The sequence below is a fragment of the Xenopus laevis genome, chromosome 1L (genome assembly GCF_017654675.1).
Source record: "Xenopus laevis strain J_2021 chromosome 1L, Xenopus_laevis_v10.1, whole genome shotgun sequence".
In the NCBI taxonomy this organism is placed as follows: domain Eukaryota; kingdom Metazoa; phylum Chordata; class Amphibia; order Anura; family Pipidae; genus Xenopus; species Xenopus laevis.
This window is the reverse complement of record NC_054371.1, coordinates 159831058-159854887: the sequence shown is the minus strand read 5'-3', so window position 1 is coordinate 159854887 and position 23830 is coordinate 159831058. Positions and strand designations below refer to the sequence as shown.

At 39.0% G+C, this 23830-nt stretch overlaps 1 protein-coding gene across 4 annotated transcripts in view; it reads right to left on the bottom strand.

Moving 5' to 3' along the window:
- LOC108715698 overlaps positions 1 to 23830 on the bottom strand; it is a 129356-nt gene that overhangs the window by 81850 nt on the left and 23676 nt on the right. For 3 of the 4 annotated variants that reach the window (XM_041566100.1, XM_018261105.2, XM_018261095.2), the window contains exons 2-5: positions 20221 to 21792; positions 13301 to 13385; positions 3649 to 8202; positions 2890 to 3009 (exon numbers count right to left, since the gene is read on the bottom strand). In XM_041566100.1, the coding sequence (XP_041422034.1) occupies positions 2890 to 3009; positions 3649 to 8202; positions 13301 to 13385; positions 20221 to 21725 (6264 nt within the window). In that variant the 5' untranslated portion in view covers positions 21726 to 21792. The remainder of the gene's footprint in view (positions 1 to 2889; positions 3010 to 3648; positions 8203 to 13300; positions 13386 to 20220; positions 21793 to 23830) is intronic. The other variant, XM_041566093.1, reaches the window with a different exon arrangement.

The following is a 23830-nucleotide window of genomic DNA, read 5'->3' as shown; positions in this document are numbered from 1 at the left end:
ACAATGTAGAAACATTAATTCAATCTCTCATTAACAGTAGCCACAGTTACAGCATAGCAGTAAGGTGTGTATTCACTCACCTTTGCACAATCTTTACATCAAATGGCCTGATGTAGCAATGCATAATTTTCTTGTCAACTTTATAGAATTTAAGGTGGCCATACACTGAGAGATCCGCTCGTTTGGGGATGTCGCCAAATGAGCGGATGTCTCCCCGATATGCCCACCTTGAGGTGGGCAATATCGGGCTGATCCGATCGTGGGCCCTAGGGCCCAACGATCGGATCCCAACGAATAGTAATGGGCAATTGGATCGCGAGACCGCATCAACGAATGCGGCCGCGATCCAACGGGAATTTTCGTCCCATCCGATCGAGATCTGGTCGACTTTCAGCCAGATCTCGTTCGATGAAGCCCGTCGGGGGGCCACATACATGGGCCAATAAACTGCCGACACGGTCTGTCTGCAGCTTTTATCGGCCCGTGTATGGCCACCTTTAGATAGATGGCAGTCCATTTCAGGGCCAGTATACCCAACACCCTTTCAACATTAGTGCAATGAATAGGACTTGTGCTGAACATACTTTTCACCTATTATTAGGGAAAATATACAGTTTTTTTTATTTCTAAACAAGGCAACGTACGAAAGTTAAAGTAAAGTTACATTCTACTTCCTGTAATGCCAAGCAAGGTAGACAAACCCCTTCCTTCCACCAGCTAAAGCTATGATCTTGTTTCGCAAGGCAGGAAGTAGAATGTGACTTTATTTTTATGGTTTTGTCTGTTTATTGCAGGAATATATAAAAAAAAATACATAATTCTCAAATAAAACAGGATGTATGTTTAATGCAAGCCCTATTTGTTAAACTAATGTGAAGGGGGGTATATTAAATAGAATTTAAAAGTGAACTATAGATGAGAACATGGCTATAAATGTTGTATCCTATGTGCTAAATGTGGAGGCCTATATATCAACATCTCATTTTAGTGGTCTTAGAGGTTTCTGAAATTTCGATTAAACTCGCTTTCTTTAAAACTACGAATGTCATGAAATTTATTAAAAGATCCGAACTGAAAAAAAAACATATGGGAAAACCGCTACTTTTTGACTATGACTTTTTTGAATTGTTGCGCAAAAGCCAGCTTCAAAAACACCCAAAAAACACAAATCATAGAAAGATCTTAAAGATGTAAAAGGGATATCTGACATTGACTTTACAGGTTTTAGATGGAGTTATTTCTGATTCGCTGTTACTACCACGCACTCCAGAATGAAGTGCCCTTTTCTGCTCCATCTTGAGGAATAGCTGCAGGTGGGTAGAAAGTTGGTCTTTGTGCACGGCACATTGCAAAACTTTTTTGGCGAAAGAACAAAATATGGTTTCAAAAAGTGCCTTGTTGATTGAACACTTGGATACATTTTAAACTGGAGCTGGAACCTCTGTTTTCCTGTGTCTCTTATCAAGTGAAACATAATCTCTATTACTGTGTACTGTGACTTTAATGAGAGTTGACACAATGAAAGTATGTTTCAAGATGTCATTTCCATATTTGCATACAGATAGATTTGTACATGCACATTTAATCATATTAAAGATACAGAATATTGTTTGCACAAGGAAAACAAATGAGAATAGAAAATCAAAATTTACTTATTACTATTATTATTATTATTATTATTATTATTATTAATAACAACAATAACACATACAGCAAACATCAAGTCAACATGTGTGCGTACCTGTTCATGGAATCAGAGAAAAAAAAAAAATCAAAAAGGAGGGTCAACATAACAGTCTGGTGTCTTCAGATGCAGCCAAAATACCCCATTAAAGGAACAGTAACACAAAGGAAATCATTTTAAATTAATTAAATATAATTTACTGTTGCATCACATTGGAAATAGTTATGTGTTTGCTTTAAGAAGACTACTATAGTTTATCTAAATAGGCTGCTGTGTAGGCATAGGGGCAGTCATTCATGCTGAAAAAGGAGAAAAGGCACAGGATACTTAGCAGATAACAGATAAGCTTTGTCATAGAATACAATGGAATTCTACAAAGTGCATCTGTTATCTGCTATGTAACCTGAGCCTTCAATGGCTGCCAACATAGCTACACAGCAGCTTGTTTATATGATCTTTAGTAGCGTTTCTGAAGCAAAGACACCAGTTTTACTAGTGCAGGGAAACCGTACATTATATTTTAATTATTTTAATACACTTATTTACTTTAATACCATTTATTTATTTGGTGTTGCTGTTCCTTTAACTGAAACCTACTATGAAACAGAGATTAATTGCAGAAAAAAGGGGCATGCCTCGTTCCCATTTTTTTATTTTCCTAATAAGTGTTAGAGTAATGATCCGCTAGCTAAAAAATACCAACATTTTTTAAATAAGTTCAATCATGTTGCTTTGTGTTGCTCGCTCAATAAACCAGCTCTTTGAAACACAGACCACTGGCATTTTAAAGACAGTGACGTTTTTCTTACACATTTGTCAAGAACATTTATCTGACTTTAAGAGAGGATGGTGCTATTAACAGCAAAGTTATAAAAGCAGAGCACTGTACCAAAGCTTTGTCCCCTGACATTTGCCAGACTACTGAAAAGAGACACAAAGTGTATTCTGCAGGTAAAGATGCACTTTTAATTAAATTTGTCACTGTTCTGATGCCATGGTACAGGTATCGACAACCCATACTTTTGACTTATTTCTGTCCTAGAATAGCTTTATCAACCAAATAATAGGTGCTAAAGATACAGGTTCTATGGGCCCAATAATGGCAATATCAATTTTTTAATATGTTTTACATCATTTTTCCATGTGGAAAAGCAATATAATAAAATTTGGCTTCCATAAAAAATATATTTCGAGTCAAATCTTACCAGCTGTGGCAGTTCTGCTCTCCCTCTTTGTTGCTTTGCACTTCTCCTATGGGATGATTCAGTCACAACTTCAACGGTTTTTGAATGGTATATTGATGTGCTGTAGTCCTGGGAATGCCGCTTTAAAGAGTCACACAGTGAAAAAATATTATTCATCTAAAGGTCTTTCAAATATCAAAACACTCAAGCACTGCTCATCATTTATTTGTATTCAAGTGGACAAAAAAGAAGTGCATTTAACTTTAAGGATGTTAGTGTAGAAGTGTGCTTCTAGTTTAGACTAGTCTAGTTTAGACAAAGAACACCTCTACATTTTATACACAGACATACTGGGGCTCATTGATAAACACTGGACAAATTTGCACCTGGGCAGTAACTCATAGCTACCAATCAGATTAGCTTTTTCAGTCCGCTGCAGGGTGAACACTGAAAGCAATCATCTGATTGGTTGCTATGGGTTACTGGCCAGGAGCAAATTTGCCCAATGTTTATAAATGAGCCCCACATTTTTTTATTCCATGCAAAGTAAGAACCAACTTTTATATATTTAATCAGACAATACAATTGGCCAGTGAATATTTTTGAAAAGACAGCCTGAAAAACTTCATATATATGTATTTATTAAGCATCTAACACAATCTAATATTTTTTTACTTGACAATGGACTTTAGCAGTTCTCTTTTACTGTTTTCTGAGATATTAAAATTGGTGTTGGCTTACAGAAATAAAATAAAAGTAAGGAACACAAAAATGACATACCTTATTACCACTTTGTATATGCTCTTGTTCACTGAAATGTCTTCGTGATAAAGGTTGCGCATTATACTCATCTGTAGGTCCCTGCTTCAACCTATTTTGTCTTCTCCTTTCCTTGTCCTCTAAAATTAGTGCTACTAAATCAGTAGACTTGGCTGGGCGTCTTCTTTCAGAATATGCCGGTTTCTTCTCAACTACACTGGATTTACTTGCTGTCTGGCTGGGAGTCTGGTGTTTTAGTCTGATATCGCCTGCTGTCTGGTGTTTTAGTTTGATATCATCTTCATCATCAACACTGAGCTCAATAAAACCAGCTTCTTTTGTAAAAGACTTCGATGGCTGTCTTTCTGTTTCTAAATCATAGGAGTTCTGAAGCAAGGAAGTTGACGATTTATGGTCCCGTTGCCTTCCTCTTGATGAGTCAAGCAATGCATCCAGAGTTCTTATGTTTTTACTTATAGATTGATGTTTTAAATTATCTGTTTCAACAGTATTAGTAAAATCAGTAGACTGACCTTCATTCTTAAACTGAGTGAATTTAAGGTCTTCAGTTTTTAGTTCATGTTCAGAATGTTCTTGAGATGTATACCAAGATGAGACAGTCTCATATTTGATTCCTTCTTTATATGTGAAAGGTTTCACGTCAGGGTCTTTCCATTTTCTGCTGTCATTCTTTTCTGAGCATTCCCTAAAGGACCTTGACATCTCCCATGATTTTCCCTGATCAGGATTATTATTTTGAGAGACTTTATAATCTACCATTAAGGCATCAATATCAACAACTTGTGATCTGTAGGTCCCTTTTAGATCAAATTGTTCAGCTTCCCTATGCGATTTATTATCACTTTTGTGATCATAATCTTTTGCAGAGAGTTCTGCAGAGGAATCTTGGTATGTAAGCCTGCTTTCTTCAACATATGGCTCTTGTCTATGTCTTTCCTGCAAAAGATCTAGATCAATAGTATTTGGCCTCAAAATTTCTGAACCCATTACATCAGACTTTACAGTGAAATCAGATTCCACAATAGCCTGGCATCTGCTTGTGCTTTTTATGTTTGATTCCCTTCGTATTTGAAAGTCCTGTTTACCATCACCAGAATCTGAATAAAAGTTATTGTGTGAGGCTACATACAGTCTGTTATTTGAATCTTCTTTTACAACAAGATTACCTGATTGGAAATTTATAGAAGTGCCAAGATCACTTTCATTTTTTTCTTTTTTATCAAAGCATGTCACAGCAAAATATGTTGCCTTTGTATCTTGTGGAAATTTGTTTAAAATGTCTTGATTTTTATCAGCAACTCCTCTGTTTCTAGTAGATACTTCATTAGTAGTGGATGTTATTAAATCACTTGTATTTTCCACTTTGCTACTATCATTTAAAGGAAACAATTTCTCTCTTTTCCACTTCTGTTCGGTAAAGTATTCATCAATTCTGCTATCCAGTTTTGTCTCCATTGAAGATGAATGGGCACTGAGATTTTTCTTCATCTGTTCAATGCCATTGTTTAGAACTGATTCAAATACATCCATTGATTCATCTCTGGAGGTGCTTTTGTGCAACAGTTCTAAATCGTTCTTTATGAAAGATCTATAAGGCTGGTTTTCATTTTCTTTAAAATTGCGAACTCTAGAACTATGGAACTGTTCCCCATAAACACCAGTTTCATCTTTACTATCAATCATTGATGCAATTTGTGCATCATTTTCAGCACTGCCTTTGCTTGCATGGTATGTCTGAGATTTTAAGAAATCTCTTTGACCTCCTCCTTGCAGTTCTTTTCCAGAAACGGTTTGATTTTCTGCAGGTGATCTAAAAGAAGAATGCTCCAAACCTTTGCTTGATTCTTTTTCTTTCAGATGTGCCCATAGCTTACTCTCTTCCCACAGTTTAGCTTTCTCTGTTTTGTAATCTTTGTCTTGAACTGCATAAATCTTTAATGCATCTGCCTTGCTTTCAGTCAAGCCAGTTCTATCTGTTTTAAACACATTGTCAGCAGTTGCTATTATAGGTGGTCTTATTTCTGCTCTAAAATCATATTTATCTTCTAAATTAAAGTCTTTATCTTTAAATGAGCCTTGTGAACTTCCCTGTGTATTGCGTTTCCTGTATTCACTTTTGCTTCTTTGAAGCCTGCTCCAAGGGCGATCATGCATATCTCCATCCAACTTAGATCTCTCCTGTTCTATTTCTTTTCTACTAAAAGATCTTCTAGACCGAAGGGTCCGAACATTTTGCTCTGGAAGCAACTGTATGGACTCACTGGATACCTTTTCCCCAATAGTTTGAACAATTTCATATCTTGGCTCTATTCTCTGCTTACTTAAATCAACTTCAACATTAGTGCATGTGTATGGACTATGGCTGGCAATGTAAGAACTCTTCTCCAAAACACCTGCTTGAGGAATTATAGTATTCAACATTTCAGTGCCTTGTTGATATTTAGCAGAGTTATCACCCTCCTGACAATCAGTCCAGCCTCTTGATTCATTAGCTGGTGACTTAATTTTAGTATGTTTATCTGGAACAGTCTGTCTTGGAAAGCCTGACTCATTAACACTGTGCCTCTCAATATTGTGCCTCTCAATATTGTGTTCAAACATAGTAGCCCTGACAGTTCTGAATTCATTGCCGCCAGCAATCTTCTCCATTTCGCTTGTATTTTCTGTTGCAATATCAAATGTTTTCTCTTTAGAAGATAAACTTTTTCTCTCATTGGGAACATCTGGGTAGGCTTCGGATTGCCGGTACCAGTCTGATTTTCTTAAAGAACTTTTCCTCTCAATGGGAACATCTGGAGAGGCTTCAGATTGCGGATACCACTCTGATTTTCTTAAAGAACTTTTGCTCTCAATGGGAGCATCTGGAGAGGCTTCAGATTGCTGATTCCAATTTGATTTTCTTAAAGAACTTTTCCTCTCAATGGGAACATCAGGAGAGGCTTCAGATTGTGGATTCCAATTTAATTTTCTTAAAGAACTTTTCCTCTCAATGGGAACATCTGGAGAGGCTTCAGATTGCGGATACCAGTCTGATTTTCTTAAAGAACTTTTGCTCTCAATGGGAGCATCTGGAGAGGCTTCAGATTGCGGATACCAGTCTGATTTTCTTAAAGAACTTTTCCTCTCAATGGGAACATCTGGAGAGGCTTCAGATTGCTGATTCCAATTTGATTTTCTTAAAGAACTTTTGCTCTCAATGGGATCATCTGGAGAGGCTTCAGATTGCGGATACCAGTCTGATTTTCTTAAAGAACTTTTGCTCTCAATGGGAGCATCTGGAGAGGCTTCAGATTGCGGATACCAGTCTGATTTTCTTAAAGAACTTTTGCTCTCAATGGGAGCATCTGGAGAGGCTTCAGATTGCGGATACCAGTCTGATTTTCTTAAAGAACTTTTGCTCTCAATGGGAGCATCTGGAGAGGCTTCAGATTGCGGATACCAGTCTGATTTTCTTAAAGAACTTTTCCTCTCAATGGGAACATCTGGAGAGGCTTCAGATTGCGGATACCAGTCTGATTTTCTTAAAGAACTTATGCTCTCAATGGGATCATCTGGAGAGGCTTCAGATTGCGGATACCAGTCTGATTTTCTTAAAGAACTTTTGCTCTCAATGGGAGCATCTGGAGAGGCTTCAGATTGCGGATACCAGTCTGATTTTCTTAAAGAACTTTTGCTCTCAATGGGAGCATCTGGAGAGGCTTCAGATTGCGGATACCAGTCTGATTTTCTAAAAGAACTTTTGCTCTCAATGGGAGCATCTGGAGAGGCTTCAGATTGCTGATTCCAATTTGATTTTCTTAAAGAACTTTTCCTCTCAATGGGAACATCTGGAGAGGCTTCAGATTGCGGATACCAGTCTGATTTTTTTAAAGAACTTTTGCTCTCAATGGGATCATCTGGAGAGGCTTCAGATTGCGGATACCAGTCTGATTTTCTTAAAGAACTTTTGCTCTCAATGGGAGCATCTGGAGAGGCTTCAGATTGCTGATTCCAATTTGATTTTCTTAAAGAACTTTTCCTCTCAATGGGAACATCTGGAGAGGCTTCAGATTGCTGATACCAGTCTGATTTTCTTAAAGAACTTTTCCTCTCAATGGGAACATCTGGAGAGGCTTCAGATTGCTGATTCCAATTTGATTTTCTTAAAGAACTTTTGCTCTCAATGGGATCATCTGGAGAGGCTTCAGATTGCGGATACCAGTCTGATTTTCTTAAAGAACTTTTGCTCTCAATGGGAGCATCTGGAGAGGCTTCAGATTGCTGATTCCAATTTGATTTTCTTAAAGAACTTTTCCTCTCAATGGGAACATCTGGAGAGGCTTCAGATTGCTGATACCAGTCTGATTTTCTTAAAGAACTTTTCCTCTCAATGGGGACATCTGGACAGGCTTCAGATTGCTGATACCAGTCTGATTTTCTTAAAGAACTTTTCCTCTCAATGGGAACATCTGGAGAGGCTTCAGATTGCTGATACCAGTCTGATTTTCTTAATGATCTCCATGATGTCCACTGCTTTTCTTCTGACACTTGACTGTCCTTTGTATCCATAGTTTTCTGAAATTCAAAGGGAAGAGGTTACCTTGTGAAATGTAATATAGTGAAGGAGCAACAACTCTTCTTCAACAACCCCCACCCAGATCTAGAAAAAAGGACCTTGTAATAAGCACATATCATAATTTAGTGGCTCATTCTTTATAAAGTCTCAAGACATTTCAAAGACATTGAGGTTTATATAGCTGTATTTTTATGTAGATTTATTATTAGATGTATTATTAATGCAGAGGTATTTCTTTTTACAGAACGTAAGTTAGTTTAAGTTTAGTTACAAAAAAAAAATGTTAAAATGATCCTACAGAACTAGGATCTACTAGGAAACGGTGTAGCTGATCTCTCCAACCAGAGACCTATAGAGTGCAATAAACAGGCTGGTGTCAAACATGGAACTTTTATCATGTTCTACTGTAAGTGAGCATACAAGGCTGAACATCTAAAGAGATTTTACTCTTTCTAATCTACTTTTTTTTATTTAATAAAAGGCATTATGTTTGCAGAGATGCAATAACTCTTAGCAACCAATCAGATATTTGCTTTTAAACATGTGACCTGTAAATACAACCTGATAATTGGTTGCTATAGGTTATCAGAACAGTAGCAAACTCTGCACCTTTAATAACATTTCCTGAATTAATGGCAGGTTTATTAATGATCCAATCAGCTCTGACTTACTAATAATTTTCTGTGTTACTTTTCATTCACAGTTATGTGAAAAACACAGATTCAATAAAGGAGTATTGTGTTACATTCTCCAGACTGCCCGGAACATTTATTGATAGTTAGTAAAGTACTAACTATGATAATATTTGTATGACTGGGAATACAGGAGGGTTGCTCAGTTCAAATTTAAATAATTCTGCCGTAAAGTAATAATTAGCTTGACTCCAATACCATACGCTCATTCAACTTGAACAAATGTAACCGTATTATTTTATGGTCTGTGTTGTTGGCCATATCGCACAATACCCACGGGTAGGCCTATAAGAACAGTATGAGCAACCGAAGAAGCAAAAATAAGTTTACATGTGGGTAAACCATGGTGAATTGTGCCTTAAATTGCACTGTGACACTGCAGCTGTGTTTATAAAAGACCCCTTTAATCTTCAGTTCAAACCAGACATAAAACGGATTATAACAACAGAAACAAGTCTCTTCCCTTATAGGGTAAGAAAAACGCAAGGTTAGGATCAGTGGCAGAACTACCAGGGGTGCAAAGGGTGCAGCTGCACCGGGCCCCGTGCCCTGCACCCTTTATGAGGCCCGCTGCATCCCAGTGCCAGCTCTGATTCTCTTTTCTCTTCTTTTTCCTTCATACCCCAGTGGCCTAATCCCGATTGGCCCTGCCTGAACACAATCCCGATTGGCCCAGCCCACCTCTGAAAACGATTGGCTAAGCCCCCGCTGAATCCGATTGGCCCCGCCCACCCTCACATCCGATTGGCCCATCCCGCCACTGAGCCTGATTGTCCCTGCCCACCCTCACATCTGTTTGGCCCAGCCCACCACTGAGCCCCATTGGCCCAGCCCACCCCTACACTCAATTGGTCCAGCTTGCCCCCATACCAGATCAGCTCAGTCCCATAGTGAGGTGACTTCTATAAGAAGAAAAAAGGAAGAAAGAAAAGTGTTGCACAAAAGGTACAAACTGGGATGTAAGAGACTGTGTATGGAGTATTGGAAAGTAGGAGAAATTGGGAGATACAGAAAGGGAAAGAAAGTTTATTTGTAGAACACCTAGTAAATGAGTAAAGGCAGTGATAAATTGGCAGAGGTGATAGTACAGACATACAAACTTAGGGGGCTGTTCCTGCTGAATTGTGCTTAGTACAGGGGAATACCTATAGGCATAAACATCCAGTAACAATTGGTGCAAACTACGAATTAGCTGGCCTTTTTAAAAACTCCCATGGCAAAAAAACAGTCAAAGGTGCCTTTTGGTTTCTATTTTTTGATATTTTCTTTTCTTCTTTACCACATTATCATTGTCTTTTCTTCTCCCAGCATCTAAGCTCTTGTGTGCTTATTTTACTTTCTTTCACATACCAAATATTCTTTTTCTTCTTTGAACATATATTTTTCCACTATCCCTTTAGGGGGGCCCAGTTGTAAATTTCTGTACCGGGGCCCTTAGGGGTCTAGTTATGCCACTGGTTAGGATGAAGAAAAGGAGGTATCAATTAGCCTTCCTGTCAAATAGGTACTTTTGGTAATTTTGGTACTCTAAGAGATTCATATTGAAAAGCTTTATATTAAAGAGCTTTCGAGTTTTATTAATATACAACAAATTCCTTTTTATTGCTTATTTCTGCATTATTCCATGACATCAGGACAGCAAATTGGCCTCACCTCAAGCACAGTATAACCATTATGCAGATTTTAAGAATTTACTCACCAGGGAACTGGAGAACAAATTGAAAGACGTAATAAACTAGCGCAAATAAATTGCTGCTTTTATTAGGATATTTCAAAAGCCAGCAATGTTGAATAACAACAGGACTAAAAAAAAAAAATAACAGCTGGCATTAAAAAATTTGAATATCTATGTCTACACATACACAAGTACCGGTACTTATTTTATCATACTTTGAACTTGGGTCATAAAATATGACACTATAGAAATCTTAGCACAGAATAAGGTTAAACAGGAATACAGCCTGGTTTCTGACTGTGTTAATGAAATCCGAAACATTATCACAGAAAAAAAATTTTCACACTGGAAAATGCAGGTGTTCTTAATATCACTGTTGATCATACGTGATTAAATTACCTTTTTTTTAAAACGTGAAACCAGATTCCTATACTAATCCAATGAAATGTTTTGTATTTCAAACAGTTGAATTTGTAACTTCCTTTAGTGAAGCTTTGTCGGAACAACAACAACAAAAAAAGGAGAGAGGAGGGGTCCTGCAAGAGATAACCTTACTGAACATTACTGCATGGTCACCTCCACATGTCAATAGGGAAATATTACACAAGACCATTTGTCTCAGTAGCTTTTCCACCATGAACCAGGTTTACACCCTGTGGCACAGACAGCTATATGTGTCTCAGCAAAAAGTTTCATTCCAACAGGGAAATAGTTGAGGGATACTGCTAGGAATCCAAACATATTTAACCAATACACATCTTTAGAAATAAAACATCTAATTAATTACTATTTTGCATGTTTAATCCTGAGAAAATAGTAGAAATGCTGCTGTGTGGGACACAAACTCAAACTGGAATGCACTAACTGAAGGCAGATTTAGCAAATATGCTGCATAACATTTTCTTTTGTTTTTACTTTCCCTTGTGACTTTCCTAAAAATTCATGGATTCCTCATAACTGGTCAGTATCATTCCTTCACCCACAATGTTATTCTGAACCCACAACAATCTTGGGAAAGAAAGCAGGAAATGGCTTTGCTAAAAACAAATTTGGCTTTTAAAACTGATCATGTCATTAATGCAGCCAAAAATACCCCAGCAGCCTTACAGCAGCTTCTCAGGCTTGTGACTTCCCCTACGTGCTAAGTATTATAATGAGAGTGTGTGTTCCAAGGGTCAGAATTCTGTGCCTACAGTACATTCACTTCATTGTTTACTGTTGCACAAAGCACTAGGAGACACTTATCATGGCATGGTGTAAAAGTTGCTGTAAACGAAAATGTATTTTTAAAGCTCCTTCATTGCTCTGAAGCATGAATTTAAAGCCAGCTCATCATCGTAGAAATAACTCATTACAAAAAGCTAGACTTATTTAAATTGCCACTATCACAATTTTAGGTGTGGAAATTTCGGAGCACTAATAAACTGATTTTTTAGTCGTTTTTGGGGTTTTTTTAATCACCAATCACAAATTAGATTTTTAGGAAATTGCAAAAGAAAAAAAAGAATTTCACAAATCCTTCACATTTGCACAGGAGAAACTGAGCCTGCTAATGATAAAACACCACAAACTAAGGCACCTGTTTTTCAGAATTTTAGTTCACACCTCCTTTTTAGGGTCCAACATTTAGTTCAGGCCCCCCATAGATCTTTGTTGTCTGTGTGAAATTACTAGCTATGCAGGTGACAAAGCACCTAAAGATACCGTCGCATTGGTGGTGGTGGGTATCTACAACTGTATTAGGTAATTATGTGAAAATGCAGAAGGAAGCATTTTCACATGATTACAGGATACAGTATCTTAAAGGACATGTAAAACACTAACAAAAATTTACTCAGTGAACAGCGTCTTTGAAATCTGTAAATACCTTTGTTTCTTGAGTGTGCCTGTGGAACATAAGCTTTGTTCTGGGGCTTTGTTAGCATTTGACATTTGTTGTTAGGGGTCCCTAAGGTGTTTAATCATGTGCTGGGGGTGCCGTGTTATCTACAGGGAAGGAGGTGACATATGGATTTCAGGCATAGAGGCGGGGCAGACAATTACTTTCACTTTCCATTCAGCACTTCCTAGATGTCACTGCTCTCCCTACATTCCCCCGTTCTCTTCACCATTTAATTGTGCAGCCAGGGCATGGGGATGGACATCGGGTCCCCCATTCTGGTGCACAAACAAGATTCTGAGATGATGCAAGACTTGCCTTAATATCAGTGTCCACAAAATGGCTCCTGCCTGCTTGCTATAATTATGAATTCCCAGACTGAAGGAAACAAGATTCAAATAATTTACACAGTGTAATTAAAGTTCATTTTGCTTGACTAATGTGATAAAATAGGATTTTGAATATTTTTTTTTGGGTGATGGGTCCCCTTTTCTCATATGAGTGATAAGTGATATCCCTGCAGTGAGCACCAACCATTTGGTTTTTTGGTGTACTACCACAATTAATGTGGACATGGTCTTGTGGTAACAAGGGTGTGGTTTAAAGTGGGTGTGGTTTAAAAATAGGGAATGGCTAACACTGGCTTCCATTATCAGCCCTCCACCATGTTGGCAGGAAAAATTCCGGCCCTCTGTACCACAGAATTTGGACAGCACTGCTCTAAATGATAATTCATTTTATCTGGCACTGCTAAGGCCTGGGAAAACAATGTAGGTATTTGCCATAAAATGCATTTTGTATTATAAGTTTATTTAACGCTTTCAGGTCTGTGACATGATAAAAGGAGGTACCTTTGAGTCTGATGATACATTGAAAGTTTGTTGTTCTTTAGTTTTTGTTTCTTTTATTTCCTCATTTGGTTGTGAATTTGACAGTCTGCAAAATGAAAGAATAAATAAAAAACAAATGAATACAATATATTTTACTACTCCACTAAATAGGTCAACCTATCTTCTTAATGCTACATCCAAGAACTAATACACTGCACCTAGGAGAAACACCTAGTGATTTCTAGTGTGCAGGCTGCCATTTGTGCAAATTTGAACTCATTGTTTCTTGTATTAATGTCTCTTGAAGACTGGCAGCACTCATAACAAAAACTGATCATATGTGAAACAAGCTGAACTTTCTTTCCATAAGTGGTGTGTTTCACTTTATGCGGAAGTGGCAGCAGCCAATCCCCTTCACAGAAAGAAAAAAAACACCACCAGTTAAAAACAATAAAAATGGAGGCAACAATTCTTGCCATTATGCTTGGTCCCTAGTCAGTCAGCAACAGGATATAAAATGATATCACAAACAGTTTAAGAAATATGACTCGAATAAATTAACTAAAAAGAAACCCACGGTTCTTACTTTGTCTGATACAAAAAACAGCCATCTTTTCCCTGTTGGCATGTTGGGCCAGCTGTTAGACTATTCTTTTCAAACATGAGGATAAAGATTCCAGTTTAGATTGGAGAACAAAAGATGTCCTTAATCTGTGACTAAGGTCTCTCCCACAAGGTGCTTACTCTGCACCAGTCAACCATGCAGCAATATGAATGCCCTCCTGAATGTATATAACATGCCTTTATTTCCTCACCAGTGTGGCATTATATGCAACAGCAACATATTGGATATGTTCAACCTTTCATAAATCACATCTATATTTTTGCTGTGCAACATATAATATCATCAGCATATCCATAATGTAGAGTAGAAAAAAAGAGATGCAACACTATATATAAAGTACTACAGTTCACCACAAAATGAAAGTGTTTTAAAGTAATGAAAGTATCAAGTAGTGTTGTCCTGCACTGATAAAACTGATGTGTTTGCTTCAGAAACACCACTATAGTTCATTTAAACAAGCTGCTGAGTAGCAATGGTGGAAATTGAAAAAAGGCTATATTAGTGGATAACAGATGACATTTTGTTTTACAGAGCTTATCTGCTGTGTAACTTGAGCTTTTTCTCCTTTGAATAGCTGCCCCATGGCTACACAGCAGCTTATTTATATAAACAATAGGGAGGTTTTCTTACCTGAAAAATCCTTTTCTCATAGGCCCTACCTGCAAGACGACTGGGGTTAAGTTGATCCTCTCTGGAGGCAGGACAAACTGAAAAGCTTTCTCCAATCCCCTCATTCCTCCTGGCTCCACCTCTTCCTCCAGTTTAGCAAACCAAGCCTGCCAGTGGAGACAGTGGAGAACCTAACTACCTACCCAACTTGATGATCGAGCAGCAAAAACCGGCACCCCATGAGAGGGATTCTGCACTGACAGTAGGGGCCTATGAGAAAAGGATTTTTCAGGTAAGAAAATCTCCCTTTCTCAGTCGGCCCTACCTGCCAGTGCAGGACGAGTGGGGATGTCCCAGAGCCGTCCAAAAAGGGTGGACATTATAAAGAACTGTAAGAAACATGAAAACATTTGAACATTAGTACTGAATTAACTACTGCTGCTTGTAGCACCTTCCTGCCAAAGGTTGCTGCTGTAGAGGCCATACCATCTAGCTTGTAGTACTTGGCAAAGGTGTGCAATGAACTCCAAGTAGCCGCTTTGCAAACGGCTTCCATTGAAGCGTTGTTGTGTACTGCCCATGAGGAGCTGCCCTTCCTAGTGGAATGTGCTCTAACTTGGGAAGGTGCTACTTGTCCCATAGTTTTGTAGGACTCTTGTATGGTTGCTATTAACCATTTAGCTATCAAGTGTTCTGAGGCTGGTAGCCCTCTTTTGTTGGGACCAAAAAGTATCAGCAGGGTATCAGATTTTCAAAATTCAGCGGCCCTGTGAATGTAGAACTTAAGAGTCCTTACTGCATCTAGTGTGTGTAATTGCTGAGTACAATTTCTTGATTGATAAGAAAGTCTGATGTGACTTTAGGAAGATGAGAAGAAACTGTTCGGAGGACCACTTTGTCTTGATGAAATATAGTCCAAGGTTGTCGGTAAGATAATGCTGCCAGGTCTGATTATCATCTAGCAAAGCAGATGGCAAGGAGGAAAACTACCTTCCAGGACAGGAACTTTAGGTCCACCATGGCAAGTGGTTCGAAGGGTGGAATTTGGAGAGCTTGAAGCACTAAATCAAAGTCCCAGGGCAGGAACTGGGTCTTGCCTCGGTGGGCAAATTCTCGTTAGTGGCTGAAAAAACAGTCTAAGCTCCAGTACAGAGGCCCATTGTTTATGACATGGGACTGATAGGACAGACACCTGGACTCTGACAGCCTAAGTGCTAAGGCCTTTCTCTACTCCATCTTGTAGAAAGTCTAAGATGTGAGCGGAAAGACATGACTGCCAAGGAATGTTGTGTTCTCGGCTCCAGTTAATAAAAATGTTCCATATTCCGTGGTAAGCCGATGCTGTGGATAGTTTTCTTGCTGATAGCAATGTGCGAATTAGGTCGGTTTCAACAGCCAAACCAGCAAATTCCGCTTGTTTATGTGCTCTGCTTGTGCTGGTCCTTGTGACAGAAGGTCTGGGAGTAACAGAAGTGACCATGGTTGCGCTGCCGACATTTGTATCGGCTCTGCAAACCACGCTTTGCGTGGCCACCATGGAGCAATGAGAATCGTGGGGATTCCTTCTAATCTTATTTTATGTGAGAGGGGTGGAATAAGCAGTATGGGAGGAAATGCATACGCTAGGTGACATTGCCATGTGAGGTGCATCTACACCTACTGCCATGGGATTGTCTACTTTTGTCATGAATCTTGGAAGCTGAGCATTGAGCTGTGATGCCATGCCATGACATCCACGCAAGGAATGCCCCATTTCTTCACTAATTGTTGAAAGATTGTTGGTTTTAGATGCCATTCCCACGGGTCCAGAGTGGCTCCGATAATCTGCTTCCCAATTTAGGAACCCCAGAATGAAGATTGCTGATAGGAGGACCTGATGGAATTCCGTCCATGACATGATGTTGGACACTACTCAAAGTGGTGAAGCACTTTTTGTTCCTAACTGCCAATGCAGGAGTGCATAGTAAACTGCTTTCAATTCTAGGGCATTTATGTGAAGTCTGAGTTCTTGAGTAGACCACGTGCCCTGGCACACCTGGGATGGCCATGACGCACTCCAATCTTTGCGACCGGTGTCTATCAATCGAGAGATTGATTGATTGGGAGAGATTTTGATGATCTTTGTTCCTCAGTCTCAGAAACTCCCATTGGAGAGGACGTAGGTGGATTCTTGCGAAGGGCACTGCTGGTTGCCATTAGTCCCAATAGTCTGAGGATGTCTAATGCTGATGGCTGAGGTTGAATGATGATGTCTTGAGCTGTGTGTTGTAGCCCAGCACTTTTTGAAGTGGCAGTCACCTTTCTGTTCTTAGTCAATGTGCATCCCTAGAAACTCTATTGCCTGTGTCGATTGTAGCATACTTTTTTTTGTGTGATTTATTAACCAACCGTGGCTCTGAAGTGTAAACAGGCATTGTCTTGTGTGAGACATGGCTTCTGAGCCGTCATAACTTGTATTCTTTTGAGTCGAAGGACTGCCAATAGGACCCCCAGTACTTTGATAAATACTCTGATTGCAGAAGATAAGCCAAAGAGGAGAGCCTTAAACTGGATGTGTCGGTGGCTGATGGCAAACTGAAGAATCCTCTGGTGAAACTGGTTGATTGGTATATGAAGATAAGCGTCTTTGATATCAATCTTGGTCATGAACACCCTTGGTTTTAGGCTTTTTATGATTGATGGAAGGGATTCCATTTTGATTCATTCGTATCTTACAAACCTGTTCAGTGGGTGTAAGTCGTGAACTGGACAGAAGCCGTCTTTTTTGACACTACTAAGAGGTTTGAGTAGAATCCATGAAATTTTAATTTTAGAAGGACTGGCGCTATTACCTCGTTGTCTAGCAGCTGATGAAGAGGGCTCTTTGTTTTTGTAGGATCAGATGGTATGGACGACTTTACGAACCTGTGTTATGGTGGTTTTCTGGCGAAGGGAATGGTGTAACGGTGATCTAGAATATTTAGTACCCAAGAACCTGTTACGGAGTCTTGTCATTCTCATGTAAAGTCGCCTAACCTTCCTCCTACTGGAGATAGAGCTGGAATGCGGCCGTGGGGGTCAGGAATCGCGCCCTTTTGCTGGTGTATGTTTGTGGGCAAATTTGGGCTGGTTCTGCCATGGGGATTTGAACCTCTTGGTTGGCTGAGGTTGGGGCTGAGATCTAGGATTCGTCTGTTGACTGCTATTAGAGGACCATGGCCTATAAAATTCTTGTCTGGGTCGCTTGCCCTGTGGTAGAAAGGCGCCCTTGCCACCTGTTACGTCCGAGATTATTTGTTTAAATTCAGGTTTGAACAGCTGTGACCCATTGAACTTAATGGATGTGAGTTTGTGTTTGGAAGCAGTGGCCCCCGGCCATGGTCATAACCACAGAGCTCTGCAAGCTGAAATGGATGCTGCTGAGGTCTTAGCCATTTCCATAGCTGCATCTCCTAAGAAAGACAGTGGAGCCTTAAAGGGGATGTTCACCTTTGAGATAACTTTTAGTATAATGTATAGAGTGATATTCTGAGACGATTTGCAATTTGTTTTAATTTTTTATTATTGAAGGTTTTTGAGTTATTTTGCTTTTTATTCAGGAGCCCTTCTATTTGCATTTTAAGCAATCTGGTAACTAGGGCCCAAATTCCCCTAGTAACTATGCACTGATTTGAACAAGAGACTGGAATGTGAATAGGAGAGGGACTGAATAGAAGGATCAGCAATAAAAAGTAACAAGAACAATACATTTGTAGCCTTACAGAGTATTTGTTTTTTTAGAAGGGGACAGCGAACCCATTTGAAAGTTGCAAAGAATCAGAAGAAAAAGACAACTATAAAACTATAAAAAATAAATAACGAAAACCATTTGAAAAGTTGCTTAGAATTGGCCGTTCTATAACATACTAAGAGTTACTTTAAAGGTAAACCACCCCTTTAATCTTTTCCGGCTCCTGTGTTTAATAATCTCGGGAGTCTGGAGGTTGTCTTGGTAACTCTTGGCACCAATATTTTGCAGTTTTTGCCACTGTGGTAGATGCCGCTGCTGGTCTCAAAATGGCTGCTGCGTTTTGAAAATCACGTTTGAGGGCCGAATCTATTTTCTTGTCCATCAGATTCTTTAGTGTGCCTGCAAAGTAGTATTGCGTGCTAGTTTGACAATAGGTGGGTCCACTTTGGGACCTTTGTCCCAATGATTGTAGTCATCTGGTATAGGGTATGAACTGAAATTTTTTTTGCAGAATATTTGACTTTTTTCTGGTTGCTGCCATTGTGCTTCACTATAATTGGCATCGGATCTGCATACCGGAAAATACTTTTCCACCTTTCCTGAAGGTAGTAGAGATTGAAAAGATATTGCTTGTTTAACAGATGTATGTATAGTGGATTAGATCCAGGACATAAGCTGTGATAGATCAGTAGATGGTTGTGCTGGAGTAGTGTTTACAGGTGGAAGTGAAGTGGATAGAAGTGATCTCTCTGCTTAGTCTGGCCTCTTACTGCCTTTTTAACTTTAGCTTTGACTTTGCATGGCTTGTCTGGGAGATCAATCTCCACTATCAAGGACATTAGCTCCTCATTTGGATTGGCCATGATAGAAAAATTTGTACCTTAATAATGGCAGCGCTCTTACGGTAACCGTGGCTAGTAGCTGAAGAGTCAGTGCTGTAGTAGTGCTTAAAATGTTGATGCGCCATACCGTTTGAATGAGGAGCGTGTCCCCACTGTGCATATCTAATATGGGAGCGCGGCTGCTCTGAAGTGCAACACCGCGTGTATAGTAAGCGTGTCCTCACTGCGTGCCAACCAAACTAAATGGCTCAGACACTCTCCCAGATTTCCTGAACCTGGAAGAAACGCTGATGATGGCGCTGAAAGGCACATGACATCATCTGATGATCACACCCATGCTGCTGTGTAGAGAGAGAGAGAGAGAGAGAGAGAGAGAGAGAGAGAGAGAGAGAGAGAGAGAGAGAGAGAGAGAGAGAGAGAGAGAGAGAGAGAGAGAGAGAGAGAGAGAGAGAGAGAGAGAGAGAGAGAGAGAGAGAGAGAGAGAGAGAGAGAGAGAGAGAGAAGAGAGAGAATGCCTCCAAGCAGGACAAACTGAAAGAAGAGGTGGAGCCAGGAGAAAGCTTTTCAGTTTGTCCTGTCTCCAGAGAGGATCAACTTAACCCCAGTCGTCCTGCACCGACAGGTAGGGCCAACTGAGAAAGTCGTGTTTCTAAAGTAAACACAGCAGTAGTGCAGGGCCACATTACATTATAATTTTATTTCTTTAAAACAATATAATTTTTTGATGTTACAGTTTCTTTAATTACCCAAATTAACCCAAAACCAGCACAGCTACAATCCAACAAATAATCAGCATACAGAAGGTGTAAAAGACTTCCCATTACAGTGCCTGGCATACTTCCCTAAGGCTGTGGAATACAACAGCTAGACCCTTGCTCAAACCTGTTCCCCCAGCTTAGTCTTTAAGTCAATAAAGGCATTTTTCCATGCATATAGTCATTAGACAAAACAGAGCTGTTCATTAGCTAAATGCAGTAAGCTAAAAGAGGTTTGGTTTTAAACAGCAGGTTTTCTACAATGCATTTCATATTAAGAAAAACTAATGTTACGTTTATAAGAAGATACCTATTTTCAAAGACTTTTTAATTTCGATAAGCTAGAAAACCTGGCTGAAATTTCAAAAAGACAAAGCCATAAGGAGTTTTATAATACATACGTTTTTGTCAGTTCTGAAGAGTGGTCCTGGGGTTGTAAAAATGTCTGTGTCTTGCTAAGTTTTATTTCAACATTTTCAGAAGAATACCCTCTAATCCTTTGCTGGACATTAGAACTTCCCTTGCCTTGTTCAGGTGTAGAGGATTCAGATACTTCCACTGAGGAACCAGAATTGGCTAAAAGAAGGCTGATGCGCCTATTAATGGTTCCAGGTGTAATGCCAATATCATCTGAAGGCTGCACTTGACTTTCAGGAAAAAGAGGCTTTCCTTCTTGTAGTGTACTTCTGGCATTACTTTTTTCTGTCAAATGTACTTTGCTTTGAGTTTCACCACCATCACCGAAATCTTGGTCCTTCTTTTCTTTGGTTGTGTTATTGAGGACCGATTCCTTAACTGAGGTTTCAGATTGTTTATTTCTGTTAAAGACCTCTGTGGTCGTTTGACACCTGCTGCTACCATTTCCATGGTTTTTACTTCGAACTTCATGAAGGCCACCATCTTGCTTTAGTGAAAGTTCAGAATTTTCCTCAGTTATGCTAGAGCAAGTTGGATCTTTTTTCAAAGGCATATTTTCCTTGGTTTCATCAAAACTATTTTTGTGCACTAATGATCCTCTGGTTTCAAACTTTGCTGTAAGATCCACAGAAAGAGGTCTTGGCTTTCTACCACATGTCTTCTCATCTGTAGCTTCTGAACGGTCTGGAGCTGGATCATTTATAGATTCTAGAAAGACAGCAGACACTGGACGGCGTCTAGGCCTTAGCTGGGCTCTCACAGATGAGCTGTCTTGACTTTCAAACTCTAATGAAGATTTGTTATTTTTCTCAGTTGCTACGTCTGAAGGATATATTCTAGAACTTGGGAGATGTGATGTTGTGTCTTTGGGTTGCAACTTTTCCAATGCATTTGATATCACAGGGGGTTTGGTTGGAACCTCAGGTTTGGGGCTTGGTTCCTTTTCATTTGAACGTGAAGTAAATGCAACATTCTCTGCAGTATTTGTTGGTGTGCCAAGATTAGAGGGATTCTGCATCTGAATTTCAGCAGTAGATGCAAATGATGCCGCTACAGCTTTGGTGGCTTCCTTTTCTTCAATGCTTTGCTGTTGAGAGTCCCTGAAAATTCTTCGGTTCATTCTCTCACTGTCATTATTCTGTTTGTTTTCTGATGTACTGGTAGCCAGTCGAGATGGAGTATCATTAGAAACAAACGGCATCAGATTTCTACCAATTCGGTAATCTGGAGGTTTTTCCTTTGAAAAAGGTTTAGGTGAAAGTCTTGGTCTTGATCTTACAGTGAGCATGCTCACAGATTTAGAAGCAAGATTGTCAGTTTCTGCAGTAATAATAGGGCTTGTTAAACTGGAATCATTTGACTTATTACTTGCATCTGAAAGAGGACTAGTATATGTCCTTGGAGTATTAACCTCGTTTAGTATGTCACTTAGACTGGCTTGAGGTGTTCTTGATGACAACGGGGAAGTGAGTTCTACCTTTGTTGCCATGGTGTTTGCGAGCTAGTACTCCATATGGAAAGTATCCAAAGTGGCTGTAACCATCAAACCAACGATACTGAAAAATAAAAATACAACTAAAAGTTAATCATTTGACTAAGAGACATTAAATAATGTTTATCACTGCCCATATTTATTTAAATTGTAATGCTCCATGTCTCTACATTGTTGCTCTTCATTTGAAACATGTGTCTACTCTCACTTCCTGACTTTTTTTAAATGCTGCTACCACTCATCTGATATCTTCTAAGTCTACGGCTATTGACACATAAAGCTGACTCTTGGCCTGTGTATCAGCCAATCCTGCATCTGCAACCAGTCACTGTACCAGCCTGGGTGCAAACACACAGAGCAGGTTTCAGTGTGAAAATGCACACTTGCTCGTTTCAGCATCGAAGATATGCAGGCCAATAACCAGCCCAGTGTGGCAGAAGCTTTAACTGCAAACTCAAAACTCAGGGACACTTTTAATAAATTCAATTTGCTTTGACTAATTTCTGAACGGCTGCAATCGAATTACACACAATTAGTGTATGCCTACTATCTGTATCATATTCCATTGTTTCTCATCATCATGTTATTATTATTTTTTATGTAGTTATATTCCATTCTTCAACTTGGAACAACAATCACCCCCTCCTTTAAGTCCACAATATATTCACGGATTATTTTGTATTCCACTCTTATACAGCTAAAGCAAGCTTTTATATTTTTATTCAATCTCTCCATCCTAGACCCAACTAAAACTATCCTTCCTTTTATCAACCTTACAAATCACACACAACCCTCTTAACTGTACTCTGCCCTCGCCTTACCATCATTTTGAGACAAAAAATGTGAATAAAACCACGTAAAAGTGAATGTTATTAATCAATAAAAAAAGTCATATTAAAAACAATCGTTTGGATTTTTCTTTTTGGCCTGCTAACTGGGAATGGTCAAACCATGAGTGGACAACACATTTCAACACAAGTAAAATATGCAAATGCTGAGAAACAAAACATTGAGTATCAATACCTGCTTTGAATAACACTGCAGTAGGGACTGGACTCCAGGAAACTGACAATACATTACCATTACAGATCATTGATACCAGCACAATTCTAAGTAAACAGAAACTGCTTTAATAATATATTCTTTAGTAGAGAGGAGATCAACTTGCTAATGACAAACTGCATATTCCAGAATCCCCAAAAAGTGGGGTTGCAGGAGCACTCCAAGTGCAATGGAAGAGCAACTGATCTAGCCAAATAAGCAACAAATGCACAAAAGTGGGGATTGATTAATGCACATTGCCTGTTCACAGTTCATTAGTAGTCTGTGTAAATGCATATACGCATATACACTGTTGACCTCAGGTCATGTTTTTAATTGGCTGGCACCTCTATGCATGATGACATTTGACATGTAAGACCACAATATGCGGTCTACTTTGACATGGTATGGTGGCTAACCAATTTATGATCATAACTTTGTAGCTTAAACCCCCTTTAAAAAATAAAAAGTATTTGCATAGATAATACATTTACTAGTTAAAAGAATGTGCATTAATCAAACTCCTCTCGTTGGTATATTCCAAAATCTATAGTGCCTCAAACTAAAAGGAAATTTTTAGTTTGCTTTTAACTTCAGGCCTTACTGCTTATTAAAATATTGCTTTCAAGGTCATCTAAATAATTGGAATTCTGCTCAAATGACAACCAAAAGATGTGAAAATGGCTGTAAAAGCACAATAAGATGAAAATTCTAAGCCATGAAGAGTTATTAGAGTGTTAGTATCTTGTACATGAAAGAGGTTTACATACATATATTTATGATTAGCGGTCAAAATATCTGACTAAAGTTGGCCATACATTGAAAGATTTAAAGCTAGATTGAACTCTGGAGACTTGCACACCTTTAGTTGGCCAAAATAATCCTTTGGGCCAAAAGATCTGCAGGTTTCAAGGCAACCTGCACATCAATTAAAGATAGACAGACAGTAAATAGATATATAGTGGATAGAAAATAAATTAAAATAGCATTGACGAGGAGAAAATATAATACAATTTTAAAAATCTAGAAGTCAGGGAGAACACACAGCAACAGAAAAACAG